The sequence below is a fragment of the Papilio machaon genome, chromosome 9 (genome assembly GCF_912999745.1).
Source record: "Papilio machaon chromosome 9, ilPapMach1.1, whole genome shotgun sequence".
NCBI classification, from domain to species: Eukaryota; Metazoa; Arthropoda; class Insecta; order Lepidoptera; family Papilionidae; genus Papilio; species Papilio machaon.
Window position 1 is genome coordinate 3,995,121 of NC_059994.1, and position 18,010 is coordinate 4,013,130.

At 30.1% G+C, this 18,010-nt stretch overlaps 4 protein-coding genes across 6 annotated transcripts; 2 read left to right on the top strand and 2 right to left on the bottom strand.

Moving 5' to 3' along the window:
• Positions 1-359: 359 nt before the first annotated feature.
• LOC106718124 (kelch-like protein 12) lies at positions 360-4,396 on the top strand. 2 transcript variants are annotated; one of them, XM_014512143.2, is made up of 5 exons: positions 360-437; positions 518-745; positions 856-1,001; positions 1,465-2,047; positions 4,063-4,396. In XM_014512143.2, the coding sequence occupies exons 2-5, from the start codon at positions 541-543 to the stop codon at positions 4,368-4,370; spliced, it is 1,242 nt and encodes a 413-aa protein (XP_014367629.2). In that variant the 5' UTR covers positions 360-437; positions 518-540; the 3' UTR covers positions 4,371-4,396. The 2 variants fall into 2 exon arrangements, with proteins under 2 accessions (XP_014367629.2, XP_014367620.2); XM_014512134.2 differs by lacking the exon at positions 4,063-4,396 and adding an exon at positions 2,462-2,994.
• A 951-nt stretch (positions 4,397-5,347) lies between these two features.
• Positions 5,348-7,895, bottom strand: LOC106718215 (probable ATP-dependent RNA helicase pitchoune). Its single transcript, XM_045679218.1, has 9 exons — positions 7,528-7,895; positions 7,294-7,446; positions 7,062-7,223; positions 6,760-6,901; positions 6,441-6,603; positions 6,075-6,227; positions 5,791-5,958; positions 5,517-5,691; positions 5,348-5,445 (listed from the first exon to the last, which is right to left on the bottom strand). The coding sequence occupies exons 1-9, from the start codon at positions 7,766-7,768 to the stop codon at positions 5,348-5,350; spliced, it is 1,455 nt and encodes a 484-aa protein (XP_045535174.1). The 5' UTR covers positions 7,769-7,895.
• Positions 7,896-8,133: 238 nt separating this feature from the next.
• On the top strand, positions 8,134-13,822 carry LOC106717617 (probable ATP-dependent RNA helicase pitchoune). Of its 2 annotated transcripts, none has more exons than XM_045679178.1 (11): positions 8,134-8,323; positions 8,467-8,544; positions 8,636-8,785; positions 9,126-9,386; positions 9,894-10,043; positions 10,247-10,411; positions 10,564-10,705; positions 11,195-11,354; positions 11,849-12,001; positions 12,669-12,839; positions 13,479-13,822. In XM_045679178.1, the coding sequence occupies exons 1-11, from the start codon at positions 8,218-8,220 to the stop codon at positions 13,797-13,799; spliced, it is 1,857 nt and encodes a 618-aa protein (XP_045535134.1). In that variant the 5' UTR covers positions 8,134-8,217; the 3' UTR covers positions 13,800-13,822. The 2 variants fall into 2 exon arrangements, with proteins under 2 accessions (XP_045535134.1, XP_045535133.1); XM_045679177.1 differs by having other exon boundaries at positions 8,461-8,544; positions 13,479-13,821.
• Positions 13,823-14,012: 190 nt separating this feature from the next.
• On the bottom strand, positions 14,013-17,470 carry LOC106718224 (probable ATP-dependent RNA helicase pitchoune). Its single transcript, XM_014512258.2, has 9 exons — positions 17,116-17,470; positions 16,892-17,041; positions 16,522-16,683; positions 16,073-16,211; positions 15,497-15,659; positions 15,183-15,335; positions 14,640-14,807; positions 14,182-14,359; positions 14,013-14,087 (listed from the first exon to the last, which is right to left on the bottom strand). The coding sequence occupies exons 1-9, from the start codon at positions 17,363-17,365 to the stop codon at positions 14,068-14,070; spliced, it is 1,383 nt and encodes a 460-aa protein (XP_014367744.2). The 5' UTR covers positions 17,366-17,470; the 3' UTR covers positions 14,013-14,067.
• Between the last annotated feature and the right edge of the window lie 540 nt (positions 17,471-18,010).

Below are 18,010 nucleotides of genomic sequence, written 5' to 3' on the forward strand. Positions count from 1 at the left end.
ATTGGAATATTTGAGTGCTTTACTTCTTTTATGATAAGAACATTGTTAAATTTGATGCAATAGGGTTAGAATAAATTAAACATTAACCTTCACATTGAAAATATATAGATGAAAAGCACAGTTGAAAATGTGTCAAAGTGATACAAGAGCATACCTTTTTTGTTGAAGTTATGCTTCATGCGAATAGAGTACAAAAGATAATTTAAATTATAAAAACTATTTTTAAACAATTTTTCAACTTTATTTTAAAAGTTGGGAAAAAGAAGATTATAATTATTTGAGTTTATTGGAAAGATATGAAGCATTTCTGCCAAACTTGTGTCTATGGTGAATGGTTATTAAATATGACAACACCTTAGGACGCGCCGCTTGCAGCTGTCACATTTGCTTTCATTATAAATCTCATTGGAGAAAAACAAAAATTTAACTGGGTTATAGTAAGTTGCACATTATTTATTACTTATTCTTAATGTATAGGGTAACCGTAAGAATATTGAAATACATTTTCCATTTACAGATGCACTTTAAAAACGTATAGAAATGGACCAGCAATTTTCATTGTCTTGGAACAATTTTCACGGAAACTTGAGCAAAGGTTTTGCCGGTTTGCTCGGGAAAGGCGAATTCGTCGATGTTACGCTAGCTGTTGAAGGGCATTTACTTCAAGCGCACAAAGTTATTCTATCAATATGTTCTCCGTACTTCAAGAAAATGTTTCAAACGAATCCCTGTCAACATCCTATAGGTATTTACCTATTTATGTTATTAAAGAAGCTAAAGTCCGAAAGTTGTAAAAAAATATATATATAAATAAATACAGTCGTTAAACTATTTACTTTATTTCTCTATTTTCAGTTGTATTAAGAGATGTGACTCTGAAAGCTATGAAAGATCTCTTACAATTTATGTATCATGGAGAAGTCAGTGTTAAAAGAGAAGATCTCACTAGTTTTATAGGAACAGCTGAAGTATTACAGATCAAAGGATTAACTAATAAAGAGGTAAAGATATCAAATTAATTTACCATAAACCAAACCCAATATAAAAATAGATAACTTAATTGCTATTAAATACTAAAATTCCTTCCTTATTACTTATATAAGTTACTCGCTTTTGCCAGCGACTCGGTCCGCGCATATTAAAAAAACTTTAGTAATTAGAGATGTATATGTTCTTCCAGATTATGTTCTACATCTATGCTAAATTTCAGCAAGATCTGTTAAGCCATTCTGGAGACATCTTCAAACAAACATCCATCTGAACATTTGCATTTATTATATTAGTAAGATGACTTACAATGTGCTACAATGTGCCTAACTTTCCTTAGCACAAAATTTGAGACCTTCAAAAAAAAAAATCTAATCCTCTTCCAGATTCATCCCTTTTTCATTTATCTCTATTAAAATGCATATAATTTTAGTGTAAGAGGTACTTTTAATTAATTTTTTGATGAATTTTTTTTAGACTGATGATGAAGAAGAAAAAATTAAAGATATATCTAAGCAAAATTTGGTGCACCAGAACAGTAGCCCTGATCCTGAGTCATGTACATCTGAGAACTATGATAACAGTCCTAATGAAATACCAGAGAGTAATGAACATGAAGTAATGAAACAAAGGCAATTTATAGAAAAACTTCAAAGGTTGAGTCACTTAAAGAGAAAATCAGAAGAATTTCTACAAAGTGCATACTATTCCGATATCTTAAATACTGAAAAACGAGCCAAAATCAATGATAAAATGGCTTACAGTAAAGTTAATAATTTACTACACAATAGCAATTACGATAATTTTAAAAATGTTTATGACGAAACCCCCATAGATATAACTCCTACATTGAATACATCGGTGCACAAAGATAATGTAGATAAAGATGAAGACTGCAAAGAACAATCTGCAAATCAAATGGAATTAAAAACGGAATGTGATGAAATAGACATCGTTGTGACGGATCCTGCCATTTGTACAACTCCAAAAAGTTACGAAGGATCTAGAGATAGCAAAAATAATTCTACAGTTGCATTGGAATATCAATCGCCTCAGGACAGTAAGTATTTTTGATTTTAAAACTTTATGCAATTCCTGTATTTTGTAAATAACAATTCTTGCTAAGGAATGTATTTTGTTATCATATAATAATCTTTTTCATTGTAAACAAAATGCACTCTTGTTTTTCAACATTATTTGAAGCAATTTTCGATTTCTTTTTTAATTTCGCTTGTTAATGCTTTCTTGGCTTTATCTTTTGTAAATAACAGGATTATAGATTGTGTTGAAAATGCAATCCTTTGTTCATTTTTATTGACTATGTTGCATATTTTCTTTTTTAAAAAAAAATACACTTCACTTTGCACACTTGTAAACACGATGGCATTTTCAACATTTAAAAATCCTTTTCTTTTTAATATGACATTTAGATAATTATTTTCAAATGTAATGAAAATGCCTATCGTGATTTCAGATACCACAAGTTTGAACTCACTATTTTTGGACCTTAAAAACTTAGTCAATGGTAAGGTGACGAATGCAATGTTAAGAATTAATCCTAACGAAGAGTTCCCAAGACCAATGCTTGAACATCGTTTGATAACAATACCACAGAAAGAAGATGGGAAGAAGAAATATCCGCAACGCTCCTGTAGATTGTGCTGGAAATTAGGAAAGAGACGAGACACTCGGTTTATGTGTAGTGCTTGCGAACTACCATTCTGCAAGTCACCGTGCTTTGAAGTACACTTTAATGGTGTTTTTAAAGTTTCTCAATTACAAGGAGACTATTTTGCTACATAAAAACTTATTTCACATCACAAACCCAAAATGGTGTTATTTTATAGATATAAGATTAACAATAAGAAGTGATATTTGTTTAGAGCAACAGAAAAATAAAGAGTGAATCAAAGATTCAAAGGAAATTGGGACCAAAATTTCAATTCCTATAAAACATCCTATAAATATTTAAAAAAAAAAAAACGAAATTATTTATCAATTTATAAATACAGCTATAATATTATATTTCTATAAAATACTAAGTATTCATATAAGAATGATGCATTTGAAGTAATATTTAAAATTATGCAAATAATATTTTGATACTGTGATAGTGTAAATTTGGATTAAATACCAATTACACTGTAATAACTGTTTATAATAATCAATATATTTTTCAAATCTTGTGACAACACAAAAAATAATTGTGCCATCAACCCTCTGCCATATATTTAAAGACTTTTTATTGCTCATATTCTAGTCTATTTATTGTACTAAGTATATAACATTTTACTCAAAAATTTACTTAAATATATGTTGTTCACTTTCGTATGAGATTTTTAAAAATATTATTTTCACACTCAAAAAATAAAAAAACAAATAAGTCAATTTTTTTTTCTTAGACTTATTACGGGATAGGCTGCAATTATGGCATGCCTTTTTTCCATACATAAAGCTATATACACATGAAAAAAGATAAAATCTCATACTAAATTGAACATGTAAGATAATTATAATGATCTCTATGGCTTCAAGGATAGCAAAGCCAAGTAATTTTTTTTAACATTCCTGCATTTTGCTTTTTGACATTTTGGCTTGGCTGATTTTTTATATTTTTTTTATTTTTTACATGTATGCCTAGTGTAAGACGAAAACCATAATAAAATATTTTTGTATTCTTTGTGTGATGTTACTAAATGATAGTGACTTAATATAGTGTTTTATATCCATAATTAAATGATTTTTTGCATAGTTATTCATTTTATTATCCCTTAAGAAGGAACATACTAACTTTAGTACCATTCAGAGAAAAATAAAATTTTACGATATCTTTCTATATTGTATTTTGTAAGAATTTAACGTTTTTCTACAACTTATATTTAATAATATTACACTGAAGTATGATGAGTTAATACAAAACCTCACTATGGAAACAAAACCTTGGATAAAAATATGAAACTAACTACATTGTACTTGGTTATCATGTTATTGTATACACATAGTACATTATGTAAAATTATATGATGTTATTTTAGACTTTAAAGCAATTGAAATAAAGTTTGTTTTACTTTACAGGTGCTCTATCATTGGTAATGAACGGCAATAGCGATAATCAGCAGTTGCCTGTTCGCTACAAATATATTTACAGCAGGAAGGGGCATAAACAATTAGTACATATGAACTTTGTGTACACCAAACATTCGACAACGCACGGAAAAACATCGTGGCGATGTGTGCAATACTTCTCCTTGAATCGTTGCCCAGCAACGGTCGAAACCATAGACTCTATGATATATGCGGTCAACCATCAACACAACCATGAAGATTGTTATGAGAAATTATCAAGAAATAATATTTATGAAATGAACGTTACTCCAAAGTGAAACTTGTGTTTGTGATTGTACAGTTGTGATTAACAACAATTTTTGATAAATTTATTCTTTATAAAAAGTATAGCTTCCATTTGAATACTACTGGAATTATAACTGTGCGTTTACACTATCGAAACAATTGTATAATAACATGTCAACTTTCTCTTCGAAAAGAGATAACATGTTTTTATGTGTTGGCAAAAAGATAAGGAAAGCTATAAGAAACAACGCAGACAAAATAACATAGTATACGAATAGGGTTTTGTTAACATCAGTGAAGTTAAAAAAGAATATAGACAATGACCTCATTGTCTTCTTAGTCTATGGTTTCGTTTTACATTTTTATCCTCAGTTCTTTGAAATTTGTTGTTAATATCAGCTGTAATCTTAGTTGTAAAAATAGATTTGTAAATTGTAAAGTTCCTATATACTATTATTTATGATTATGCAATAAGTAACACTAGTATGGTATTGTATAATGTATGTTATCATTAATATATTAAAATTAGTTACATAAAAGAAACATTTATATAATTACATTTCAATGTATTTCATTATAATCAAGATCCATGCCACATTTATAAAGTTTTTGTGGTCTTCAACTTCTTATTTTTTTTTTTTTATGTGAAATGGATTAAAAGTATTACACCATTACATGTTTAAGTATGTTTTTAAATAAATATTTATTTATGAATAATATAATCTACTATGTGTTTCAAATAAAATCGCTAAAGTAATATTTAACAAAAAAAATCCGACAAACAATCAAGTTTTTACTAGTTTTTTGTTTATTTCTACTGTAACAAACCTCTAAAATCTTTTTCATATTATGAAAAGACATTATATTTGATGGTACCTTCTGTATCTAGTCATGTATTGTATTACTTTATTTTCTTAAGAATAAAATGTATTAAATAAACAAGACATATAATATATAAATCACTTTATTTTCCTTAAAATATAACTATGTTTCAGTAAATAAATAAAACTCATGTTTTTAATCGTTTTGTTGATTCTGATGATATATTCGTAGTAAGCAATGCCATCGCCCGCTTTCTAGGTCTGTGTTTTTTACTAAATCCAACGCCTGCAAAAATAAACTTTGTAATTATTTGTTTTTTCATACGCGAAAATATCATTTTGTTTTTTTATACTTACGTATATCTACATCTGGTTTTTCTTTCAAACCAAATGATTTAGCCACAGATTCCATGTCCATTGTTAACAAATTAAAAACATGCTTCAATTTCTTAACTTCAAACGCTCTTATGTAACCTTCGAAAGCCTCTTCGGCCATTTTAACAAATTCTGGATTTTGTAATGCTACATCAAGCTGGAAATAGTTTTGGATTTCTTACTTTTGTATGTTTGGTTTGCGAAAAAAAAGTTGTGTACAAATTGTATTTTTTTTTTGTACATATTTTCTACTTACCTTTTTTTGAAGGGTACTCAATTTATCCCAGAATTCGTATTTGTCTAGATAGATTTTGGCTTCCTTTAGGTATTCTATAAATTCTTTCTCTTCTGGCCTTAGCAACAAAACTGCATGACCCGCCGCCCCCAATCCTCGAGCTGTCCTGCCCACTCTATGAATGTATTCCTACAAAAATAACCAAAATCTATGATCACAAGAAATATTAACACATTAACTGCCAACAACTTGCATCCCTTTAAATAAGAAATAGAGTGGCACTGAATATGATAAATGAAACTTACATTAGCATCAGCCGGTGGATCAAATTGCACAATCCAATCAACTGCAGGTATGTCTAAGCCCCGTGCCGCTAAGTCAGTACAGAACAATGCTACTTTTTCTGCTTTATAAAAATTGTTCATAGTGGCTGTTCTGTCTGTTTGATTCATTTTACCCTACAACAAAAATACAACCTAGTTTTTAATTAGACTATGCCTATATTTCTTTAACTCTATGAATTCAGGTTGCTTCAATATTAGGGTGACATATTTTTATTCTCGCTTCATAAAATGTTAAAATCAAAATATACATCTTTAGTTTTTTTTTTTTTTATACAGACTTAATTTTTATCTCACTAATTAAAAGCTTAAATAAAAAATCTAACTTACATGAATACATAGAACTGATAAATTGCAATATTTTTTAAAAAATTCATGATGAAACACAACTGACTTACAGCTAGAAAAGAATACCATGACTTTCAGATTTTGTGTCTTCTTTAATAATTTAAACAACCAACAGAGTCGGTATTCTGTTTCACAGATCACATATCTGAAAATAATCATAACTCTAAATTGATTTATTCAATTCATTACATCTTTAAAATCATGTCTAAAAATAGCACAGATTAAATACCATTCACAATTTTTAACTTCGAAGTAAAATATTGCATTCCTTAACATTACGATTTGTTCCATTACTCCTTACCCTTGTTTTAATCCCTCAACAGTTGCCCTGTCATTGTCTTCATTTGTGTTAATTGAGTGTAAATCATCTCTCAACGCTGACTTTATCAATTCCTCTGTTGTTTCTGCATGTGTTGCACTGAATAGCATTGTTTGTCTTTGTTCTACAAGTAAAATATATAGTATGTTAAAAAAACAAACTACTTTTATCTATGTAATTGTACTTATTGTTCTTTTTATTCTTTAATGAACTTATTTCTTTGTTAGTCAACAAAGAAAAAGTTAAAATAAAACTCTAGGAATATGTCCTAAAATTGCACTTACTAGGAAGCCTATTAATAATTTGTTTCAAGTCCTCTTCAAAACCGTATTGATATATTTTATCTGCTTCATCCAATACTAAACATCGAACCTTACTGTAGTCAAACTCCTTGGTTCTCATATGATCAAACAACCTTCCTGGAGTTGCAACAACTATATGAACACCTAAAACATTAAATTGATTATTATATTTATCTTGGATAACTTTTCCTCTTTAATAAAATATAACACTAACCGGCAGCAAGTCTATTGCTTTGCATTTTCCTACTTTCACCACCAATAACTAATGCTGAAGTGATTCCTTCATGATATGATATAATATCCTGGAGTACTTGATATGTTTGAGTTGCAAGTTCTCTAGTTGGCGATATTATGATACAAAATGTACCTGAAAATAATTAAAAATATAATTGTTACACATCTGAGGAAATTCAAACTTGACAACTATGAAAAATAAGAGCATAATCACCTTGATAATTATTTTGCGATTGTTTGACTACAACTTCTACTGCAGGAATTAGAAATGCTAAAGTTTTTCCAGAACCCGTCTTAGCTGTAGCTACCACATCTATCCCGTCTAACGCTTTGGGCAAAACTTCAGCCTGAATATCAGTCATATATTTAAATCCCATACTTTTAATTGCATTTATTGTTGCTTCAGAAACTGCACATTTTAACGTTTTAAACTTTGTTCTTTTAGTGTCATCCATTTATAATCGATTTCGTTTAATTTTTTTCTGAAAACTCTAAAAACTCAACTTATTCACTGTACAGCTGTTTTTACTTTATTTTGCAACTTTTCTGTATTATAAACATAACCTTACATCAAAGTTTACAATATTTTGATTTTTAAAACAGCTTACATCAAATGTCAATGTCACTCTTTTGATTTTTTTTTTTTATTTAATAAAGATTTAATAGCCTGGTAACTAAACTTTTAAGCCAACTAATTTAAATTCCTACCAAACGTAGGCTAGGAGCATGAGCTCCGTGCTACCATTGCTCGATATGGCAACCCTATTAGTTCCCGATTGTTTCACTAATATATATATTTTTTAATCTTTGTAATCGTGATTTTTTTTGACATTTGTCATTTCCACGCCGAGGCAGACTCCACGTTAGTTTTTAAATGCAGATTTTAAAATAAGTGAATTATAAAATGCCTACGCCAGATAAAATTCTATTAAGGAAGATAAAAAAGCGAGAGAAAAAGAAATTAAAACTGATAGCTACGAAGAAACAAAATGAAAATGAGAATACAACAGGTAACCTCAATTTTTTTTAATAATATTCTTATTTATTTAATTGTCTTATACTGTTGTTTAAATTATCTTAGAACATCATATTTATTCATTTATATTGAATTGTAAGGCGTTAACATTAATAATATAATATTGATCAGTTCCAGATAATGAAAATGATGACAATAACATTATGAAAAGGCCACATGAAAGCGTTGAAATAGAACCGATCAATTCACCTAAAAGTAAGTTTTATATTTGTCCCATAAACGTCAACGATAATATGGCTAATCATAAATCATACATAAATTTAAAAATTTCAATTTTTCAATGTAGAAAGGCAAAAAAAGAAGAAGAAAGATAAAGCAGTAGCTAGTGAAATTAAAGAAGAGACAGCATCGGAAGAAAACGATTCTTCGAAAGAAGATAGCAAAGAAAATGTTTCAAATATGAATGTAGAAGACAAACCAGATGACAGTAGCCAATGTAAGTTGATTTTTTTTAATGGTATTTAAAATAATTTTTCTGAAAGGAATTTTGCAGACACATTCATTCTTGCTTTAATTTACAACTTAGCTGATATACTTAGATTATATTTGAAGTAACATTTAGCAGGTAAGGAGTAGAGTAGGAGAGTAACCCTAGAATTGTAATAAGTTGAACAACATATAGTGCATTTTGTGATGTCTTTTCATTGACTTAATATGAAAGTGGCTATTTAATTTATTGACTTGCATGTCTTACTACCAGTTCCAAATGTTTAGGGCCTGTCTTAGCAACATGTCTAAGAATCAATAATTTTCTTTTATATTTTAATATGTTTTAGTGCCTGGATCCAGTTTATGCCTTGGTATTTTATCTGACCAAAAATTTACATCATTAGAAGGGAAAGTTTGTGAACCTACTCTAATGGGCATCAAAGACATGGGATTCACAACAATGACAGAAATACAAGCTAAAGCTATACCACCACTTTTAGAAGGTCGAGACTTAGTTGGTTCAGCAAGAACTGGCTCAGGAAAAACTCTGGCTTTTCTAATACCAGCTATTGAACTCATTTATAAGTTGCAATTCAAACCAAGGAATGGTAAGACGTTGATGTGATTATGGTTGTAAACAACAAAAACTTTCTAATGTTAGGTTAATAATTTTTAGAAGAAAACAAATTGTAATCTAATGATTTAAATCTTTGTAATCTAATGATTTGAACTTCAGTCCTGCTGTGAATTTATTTAAATTTAACAATAACAATTTCTAATGGCATAGAGGTTCTTGTTATTGGAAAAACATTTTCATATTACTTAACTTAAATAGTTAAAGTTAAATGAGACAATTCAGTCTTAATTTTTTTATTCAAATGATGACAAAAAAGGCGAATGTGAAACAACCTCCATACAGTAACAATAGTGATAATCGAAAACTAATTGAATCTCCGGCATTCACTGTTGAGGTACATTTGTTTTTGGTAACACACTGATTAATTGTATGTAGAGAGTTGTTTAATGAACACAGAATGGATATCTGATTATTAATAAAATATCAGAAATTATATGTAATTAAAAAAGCATGTTTAAATAAATATGTATATTTTTAGGTACTGGTGTTATTATTCTGTCACCAACAAGAGAATTGTCTATGCAGACATTTGGTGTGTTGATGGAATTAATGAAGTATCATCATCATACTTATGGTTTAGTTATGGGTGGAGCTAATAGGAGTACAGAAGCTCAGAAACTATCTAAAGGTGAGTATTAATGTACTAGAAAAATGTTTTAAGCAATAATTATATTAGATTCACCATCGCAAAGTAAGCTATGAATATGTTGCTTGATATTTTCATGTTACATCCAATAGAGTTATTGCGTATTTGCAGGCATAGGACAAAAATTAAAAGTCTTCAATGGTACATTTATTTTGAATTCAATGTTTTTCTTCATTTTCTTTAAGGAATTAACATACTTGTGGCGACACCTGGCAGATTGTTGGATCATTTACAGAACACACCGGATTTCTTATATAAAAATTTGCAATGTTTAATCATTGATGAAGCTGACAGAATATTGGAAATTGGTTTTGAAGAGGAAGTCAAACAGATTATAAGACTTTTGCCCAGTAAGGTTCTTAGTATAAACTAAATAAAATTAAATAATGGTTAAGGACACTAATACTTAACTAGAAATTCTATGTTTTTAATACCAGGAATACTGTTCATTTCTTAATACAAATATTGTTTTTTTTTATTTATTAATTGGTGTTAATTTTAGAACGTCGTCAAACAATGTTGTTTAGTGCAACACAAACAAAGAAAACAGAATCACTGACAGCATTAGCTGTAAAACATGAGCCTGTGTATGTCGGTGTGGATGACCATAGAGAACAAGCCACAGTTGATTCATTAGAACAAGGGTAAGTACTCATACAAATACATATCAATATCAATATATACATAGTATAAAACAAAGTCGCTTTCGCTGTATGTCCGTATGTATGCTTAGATCTTTAAAACTACGCAACGGATTTTGACGCGATTTTTTTTAATAGATAGAGTGATTCTTAAGGAAGGTTTGTATGTATAATAAATGCATAATATAGTAGAGAAACACTGATAAATTTAAAGGTTTCTAATGTGAATGCTGTGAACGTTGTGTATAAGGACATTCTGTAGTAGGTATATTTTGCATTGCACCCGTGCGAAGCCGGGGCGGGTCGCTAGTAACAAATAAATTTTATTCAAAAACGTGTCTTTGATAAGTTATCTTCTAACATTTATACCAATCTAAGTGTCTTTCATATCAGGTATATTGAGATTTCCCCTTTAAAGTATGTACATACAAAATGGCGCACGTATAAATTAATATTACCTTGGAGATTAATAAATATATCATTCAATTTCAGTTACATTGTTGTACCTTCTGAAAGGCGTATGATGGTTCTGTTCACATTCCTAAAGAAGAACAGAAAGAAAAAGGTGATGGTGTTCCTGTCAACTTGTATGTCAGTCAAGTATCATCATGAACTCTTCAATTATATAGATCTACCCGTCATGTCTATACATGTGAGTAAACTTTTGGTGAAACATATCATTTAAAAAAATGTGAGCCGTCATGGGACGCCTGGCAGATGTGAAACATTGTGTGTGTACAAGTAATATGCATAAAATATTAAATATTATAATTAAATAAATAAATAATAAAAATGATAATGCTAATGATAGTGATAATGATAATGACAATAGTAATAATAAATATATGTATATATATGTATACCTTAGTATAGCGTGGCGACCCGTCGCCACGGCAAGCGTCGCCACGCCAACAATTCGGTTTACAAGTGATCCTATAGATGTTTCACATTAAAAAGATTTAATCATTGGGTCAAATTAAAAAAAAATGTCAACGATGCTTTCACTAATTCTAGGTACTTTTAGCAGCAATCAAAAATTTGTTTATAATTTCCACAATAATTCAGTATAGATAGCAAAATTTTTTACTCGGCAACCACTTGTATAAACCAGATATTAATAAACTAACACATATTATAATTTTCCAGGGTAAGCAGCAACAAACAAAACGAACAACAACATTCTTCCAGTTCTGTAATGCTGAGAGCGGTATCCTTCTCTGTACTGATGTGGCCGCCCGAGGTCTGGACATTCCAGCTGTAGACTGGATTGTTCAATATGATCCACCAGATGACCCTAAGGTGATTATTACCTCCTCTTTTTAAAAATTACTAGCAAATTATGAAACTATGGTATCAGATAGCAAAAACGTATGCTATCTTTTAAAGATATACTGAGCTATGTTTTATATGGGAAAAATTGCAGATGTTTGTCACACTATTTTTTTTTTGTGTAATAATTAAATCTGATCAATATGACGGCGTATCCGCCAAAGTCAAATGTCTGGTTGACATTTAGCTGTCAAAAGTCAGCCAAGCGAAGCGTCACTGTCGATGGTTGTGAGGGCGGCCATCTTTGAACAGTGTTGTTCGAGACAGCGCCCTCGCACCACGCTTGCGACGAATCGCTTAGCATCTAATTAACAAATAAAATCTAGCGCTTAATTAAGTTGGTGTCGCATTGGTTAGACACTACAGTGTTCATTCCCACTGTGTATTTTTGGTTACCTAACCCTTATTAAACAACTGCGATTGCAACAAGGACTCGTAATCTGTTCACGCCCACCTGCCGACATACCCGCTTTTATTTTCGCACAAGATGATTTCTGATGAAGGCTCTCCTGCCCCTTCAAATATAATATTTAAAATAAATAGAGAACAATCTAAACCTTGATTTATCCTAATTTCTAGCTTCAATATGAAAACAATGTATCTTAATGTCTGCAACTATAATTATTAAATGTTGTAGGAATACATTCACCGAGTGGGCAGAACTGCCCGAGGTCTGGGCACAAGTGGACACGCCTTACTGTTCTTACGACCTGAAGAACTCGGTTTTCTAAGATATCTCAAGCAATCTAGAGTCGCTCTCAACGAATTCGAGTTTTCTTGGAATAAAGTCGCTGATATACAATTACAGGTGAGTTGATTTGAAACAGTAAATTTTATGTGTAAAATTTCAATAATATCAACTAAAGTCCAATCGCGGAGGACGAAGAATTTCATACATTGAACTGTCATTACCTGTCTCTGTCACTCCCGCGTAAATACAATGAGTCTCGCTCGCACAGATACAAAGGCCGCCGTCCTCAGGGATTGTAAACCTTTTACTGGAGACTATAAGGTATGTTTTTGTTAATTCTTTGGTAATAAATGTGACAGGCGAAACGTCTTCGGAAAGCAGTTACTCCGATACAGAAGAATCGGATTCTGTTTTTTTTTTCTGCTGAATTAGTAGATACTAAATAAATAATTTATATAATAATAATAACTATATTTCATAAGTTGGTAAATTTTCCTTCTCCTTCAAATAATTCACGTAAACCGCACTAAATACAAAAATGTTTGTGACCACTGTCAGTAGGTAAAGAGGTCATTGTACGAAATTCTTCGTGCTCCGCGACTGGACTTTAGAGGATTACTTTTCATCGTTTTTTAATTTACCATTTAAGCTTATTCTTAAACATTGTCCATCTTAATATGCTCTTAATTTGTATAATAGTAAAGGAATAATTCAATTTTACCTAGGACTTATCTATAAATTAACAATTTGTTACAGTTGGAAAAATTAATATCTAGAAATTACTTCCTCAATCAATCCGCTAAGGAAGCATTCAAAAGCTACTTAAGAGCGTACGATTCACATCATCTGAAGACAATATTCGATATTGACACAATTGATTTAGCAAAGGTAGCTAAATCATTTGGTTTCACAGTACCACCCGCTGTTGAACTAAAGGTTGCTCCGAAAGGACCGATGCAGAAGAAACGAGGTGGTGGAGGATTTGGATACTTTAAAACATTGAATAAAGAACAGAAGAGAACTACCAAGACGAAGATATACAGACAGAAGGGTAATAATAATAGAGGTATCAGTTGAGACCATTTAATCATTTGCTTCAATGTTTTTTTAATATTTAATGTGTCATCAAATACATGATTTATTAATCAGTATGTTTTTTCTTTTTCCAAATCCTTATTTTACTATACAAATTCTAAACTTTCAAAATTTATAAATATACCAGTTACCAGTAAAACACGGGAAAATACTGTCATATAAAAGATGTTTTATTTACACTTAACATAGACAGTGGAGGCACATTTAAATTTCAGATTAGACTTCGTGTCATCCGGATAAACCATTGAAGTTATTTCTTTTTGTTATTTACTGTAAAAATAGAGTGAAGGATTTATATTACCTATGAAATTCCCAATATTTTTCAAATTTGACTTTGAAATAATATTTACTTGAAAAAGGATACAAAAATCAATATGCGGTCTTTCTGTAAAACCAAATCCTTTCGCTGCTGCATCTAAATCCATGTTATTGATATCAAAGAATTTGCGTAATGGATGTTTCTTGTAGCACCTTAGAAATGATAGATATGCCTTTCTGGACAATGTCCTCATAACTCCATTGTCCTTGATTAAATTTTGTAACTGAAAATATTTAAATGTAGGACAAATTGTGTCCATTTGCTATTCCGCTCAAATGCAATATGTGCTCAGTAAATAACCAAATCTGTGTTAAATTCTTAAAAGAACATTGTAAATGAGGCCAAAGCAATACACACATAATTTGGCTGTTAAATGTGAACTACAGATTGATATCATAAATTAATAATGATTAAAAAATAATTTTTATAACCAATGTTAGATATATATATGAAAAAATATAATAGATATAATAATATAAATATATATAAATGAAAATGCTTACCATTTGTATCACGTCACTGGAAGGCACATCAAAATTATATTTGTCCAAATATACTCTTTTAGTCTTTAGAAAATTAACAAATTCCTCTTCTTCCAGCCTTAGCAGTATGACTGCATTACCTGTTGTATTGCTGCCTCTTGCTGTACGACCCACTCTGTGAATATATTCCTAGAAAAAAAAAACACATAGTTTTCAATATAATAACATACAAATATACTTTCTTTAGTTGTATATCTGCAACAATTGAGCATATTACGGAATCACAGGTAGTCATGATATAGGAAAGTAACAATTATTTAAATCTTTACTTTTATATAAAAGTTGTCAAAGTGGTATAAAACATGTTAAACATATATCTATCATCATAACTAAGTTTTAAGCATTTTCATTCAATTAAATTTAATAAGCAAAATAGGCATTTACAAAACTAGCATTTTAAAGCATCTTTAGACCACATCATCACTTCATCAAGTGGGATCGTGGTAAAGTGCTAGCTTATTCAATATAAAAAAAAATACAAGTTCAGGTTAATTTGAATTCTACCTTAATATCTGTGGGCGGATCATATTGTACTATCCAATCAACATGTGGTATATCCAAACCTCTTGCTGCAACATCTGTACAAAAGAGTACACCTGTCTTCGCTTCAACAAAACTTCTGTATGCTTCTTTTCTATTGGCTTGACTAAGTTTTCCCTTAAATAAAATAAAAAAAATATTCACATTTATAAGGAACGGGAAGGATGAAGTGTATGAAGGAAACAGAAAGAAAAATCTAAATTAATTTAAAAATAACGATTAATCCTGCTAATTAAAACCAAAAGGAATGAAGTAAAAAAAAAAAATAATCTACTTACATGTATGCTTATAACTGGTGCTTTGCAATGACATTTAAAAAACTCGTAATGAAAGTCCACAGATTTACAGGACGAAAAGAATACCATCACCTTAAGTTTCTTGCTTTTCTTTAACATTTTATGCAACCAAGGAATCCTCTCCTCAATTGGACAAATAAAATACCTACAAATTTTATAACACAATACAATATATAACACAATAGAATTTTTCGAAAAGAAAATCCACATAAGTATTAACAATAACATGAATCTTAGAGAAATTACACAATATTTGCAGTATATATTACACTCTAATAACATGAAAAGTTTTTGCTAGACACATGTGTAATATTTACATGTGCAAATTCCAAAATATTTCTAACTAGCTTTTACCCGCGACTATGTCCGCGCGGAATAAAAAATAGAAAATGGGGTAAAAATTATCCTATGTCCGTTTCCTGGTTCTAAGCTACCTGCCCACCAATTTTCAGTCAAATCATTCAGCCGTTCTTGAGTTATAAATAGTGTAACTAACACGACTTTCTTTTATATATATAGATATTAATTAGCCCACAATCAAACCATAAATTTGCTTACCCTTGTTGCAGTCCATTTACTGTAGTCCTTACATTGTCCTGGACTGAAATTAGCACTGGACTACTTTTCATTGAAAGTCTAGCAAGATTCTTTATCTTGTCATCAATTGTTGCACTAAATAATGCAGTTTGTCTATCCTCTGAAAGTAGTATTATTTCCTGAACAAAAGGAATAGCTAATATCATTTCTTTCGGCTAAGAGATGTTTTATTATAGTTAGAGAAAATTATCAGACCTGGTTGTAAAAAATAAAATAGGTATATAATAGATAATAGGTGCCAAAGCCTTTATCTATAGCACCTCTCTCATGGGACCAGATAAATTTAGAACTAAAAAGTAATTTGTGTAGAAACCAGTCTAAACAATAGGATTAATAAATAAATATATACTTATCAATTAATCTGGAGTATTTAAATATTGTAAAAACTTAATACTCAAAATTAAACATACCTGGTATTAACTTTATAATTCCAGCAATATGCTTCTCAAAGCCAGCTTCAAGCAACTTATCCGCTTCATCTAAGATTAAACACTTCATATTTTTTAAATTAAACTCTGTATTCTGCAAATGGTCCAGCAACCGTCCAGGTGTACTCACTACAATATTAGCACCTGTAATCATCAAGCAAAAATAATTAAAATTAAGAACTATATGCATTAAAACTTGTAATAAGGTCTCTATATTCCATAAAATTTTTGATATTGTTTTCTAAACAAGGAAAGAAAAGTATATAGTCAATATGTAATACACATAAACCATAGTCTATTTCAAAATACAATGACTGAAAAAAAAAGAAAAGTTATTATTAATGACAATAACCTTTTTGTAATAATTTTATCTCTTTATGTTTTTTCACTCCTCCAACAATTAATATATGTGGCAAATCAATTGCTGCAAGCAATTTCTTCAAGACTTCATATGTTTGTAAGGCTAACTCTCTTGTAGGAGATATGATAACACAACCTACACCTAAAATAAAAAATGATTTACTTTACAACTTGATTATTTCAAGAAATTTCACCAATGTGTCAAAATTATTGTACCATGTTTTGCGGTGAATTGTAATCTAAGTAAATTTTCTACCACTGGAATTAAGAAGGCCAATGTCTTTCCACTACCCGTTTTCGCTGCTCCAATAAGATCTTTTCCCAATAAAAGTTGCGGAAGGATCTTAGCTTGAATTTCTGTAGGTTTTTCAAAACCCATTAACTTGAGAGTATCTAAAATACGACAATCGATTTTTCCTTTTAACATTGCAAATGTAGATTGAGCAATTATATCTCCAGTATCCATGGTAGATGGGTTAATGAGAAAACCTAACTCATTTGTTTGAAATTAAAGTAAAATTGTATCGAATTTATAAATTCCAGAACCCCAATCCCAACTGACAGAAATATAACATTTGTGATTTGATTCATTCCATTCATTCACATTACATTGACATTAAATATAACTGTTGCCATTACATTGCATGTTTGGCAAAGAGTATATAACAGATCATGTTTAGGGACATTTATAAAATTAAAGCCCATTGTTTGGCTTCTAGTTTTCGAATGCTTAGTCCACAATTTGTTGTAGTTTGGGTTAACCAGGGTCAAAACATTCACCCATGTAGTCACCCAAACAGACCACTATGAAATGCTCAGTTGCATTTCATAACCTCCGTGAAGTTGGCCCCCTCACTTTAATTTTTTTAACTTTTTTTTACGCAAATCGTTTGAGAATCGTTTGAGAGGGTTTGAGAGAAAAGAAATATCGTTTGAGAGTTCCTACTTTCTCCGTAAAAACAATTTCAAATTCTAGTGTGAAGTTGGCCCCCTCACTTTACTTTTTTTTATTTTTTTCAATGCGAATCGTTAGAGAGTCGTTTGAGAGACATTAAGAGAAAAGAAATATCGTTTGAGAGTTTTTACTTTTTCTGTAATAAATATTTTAATT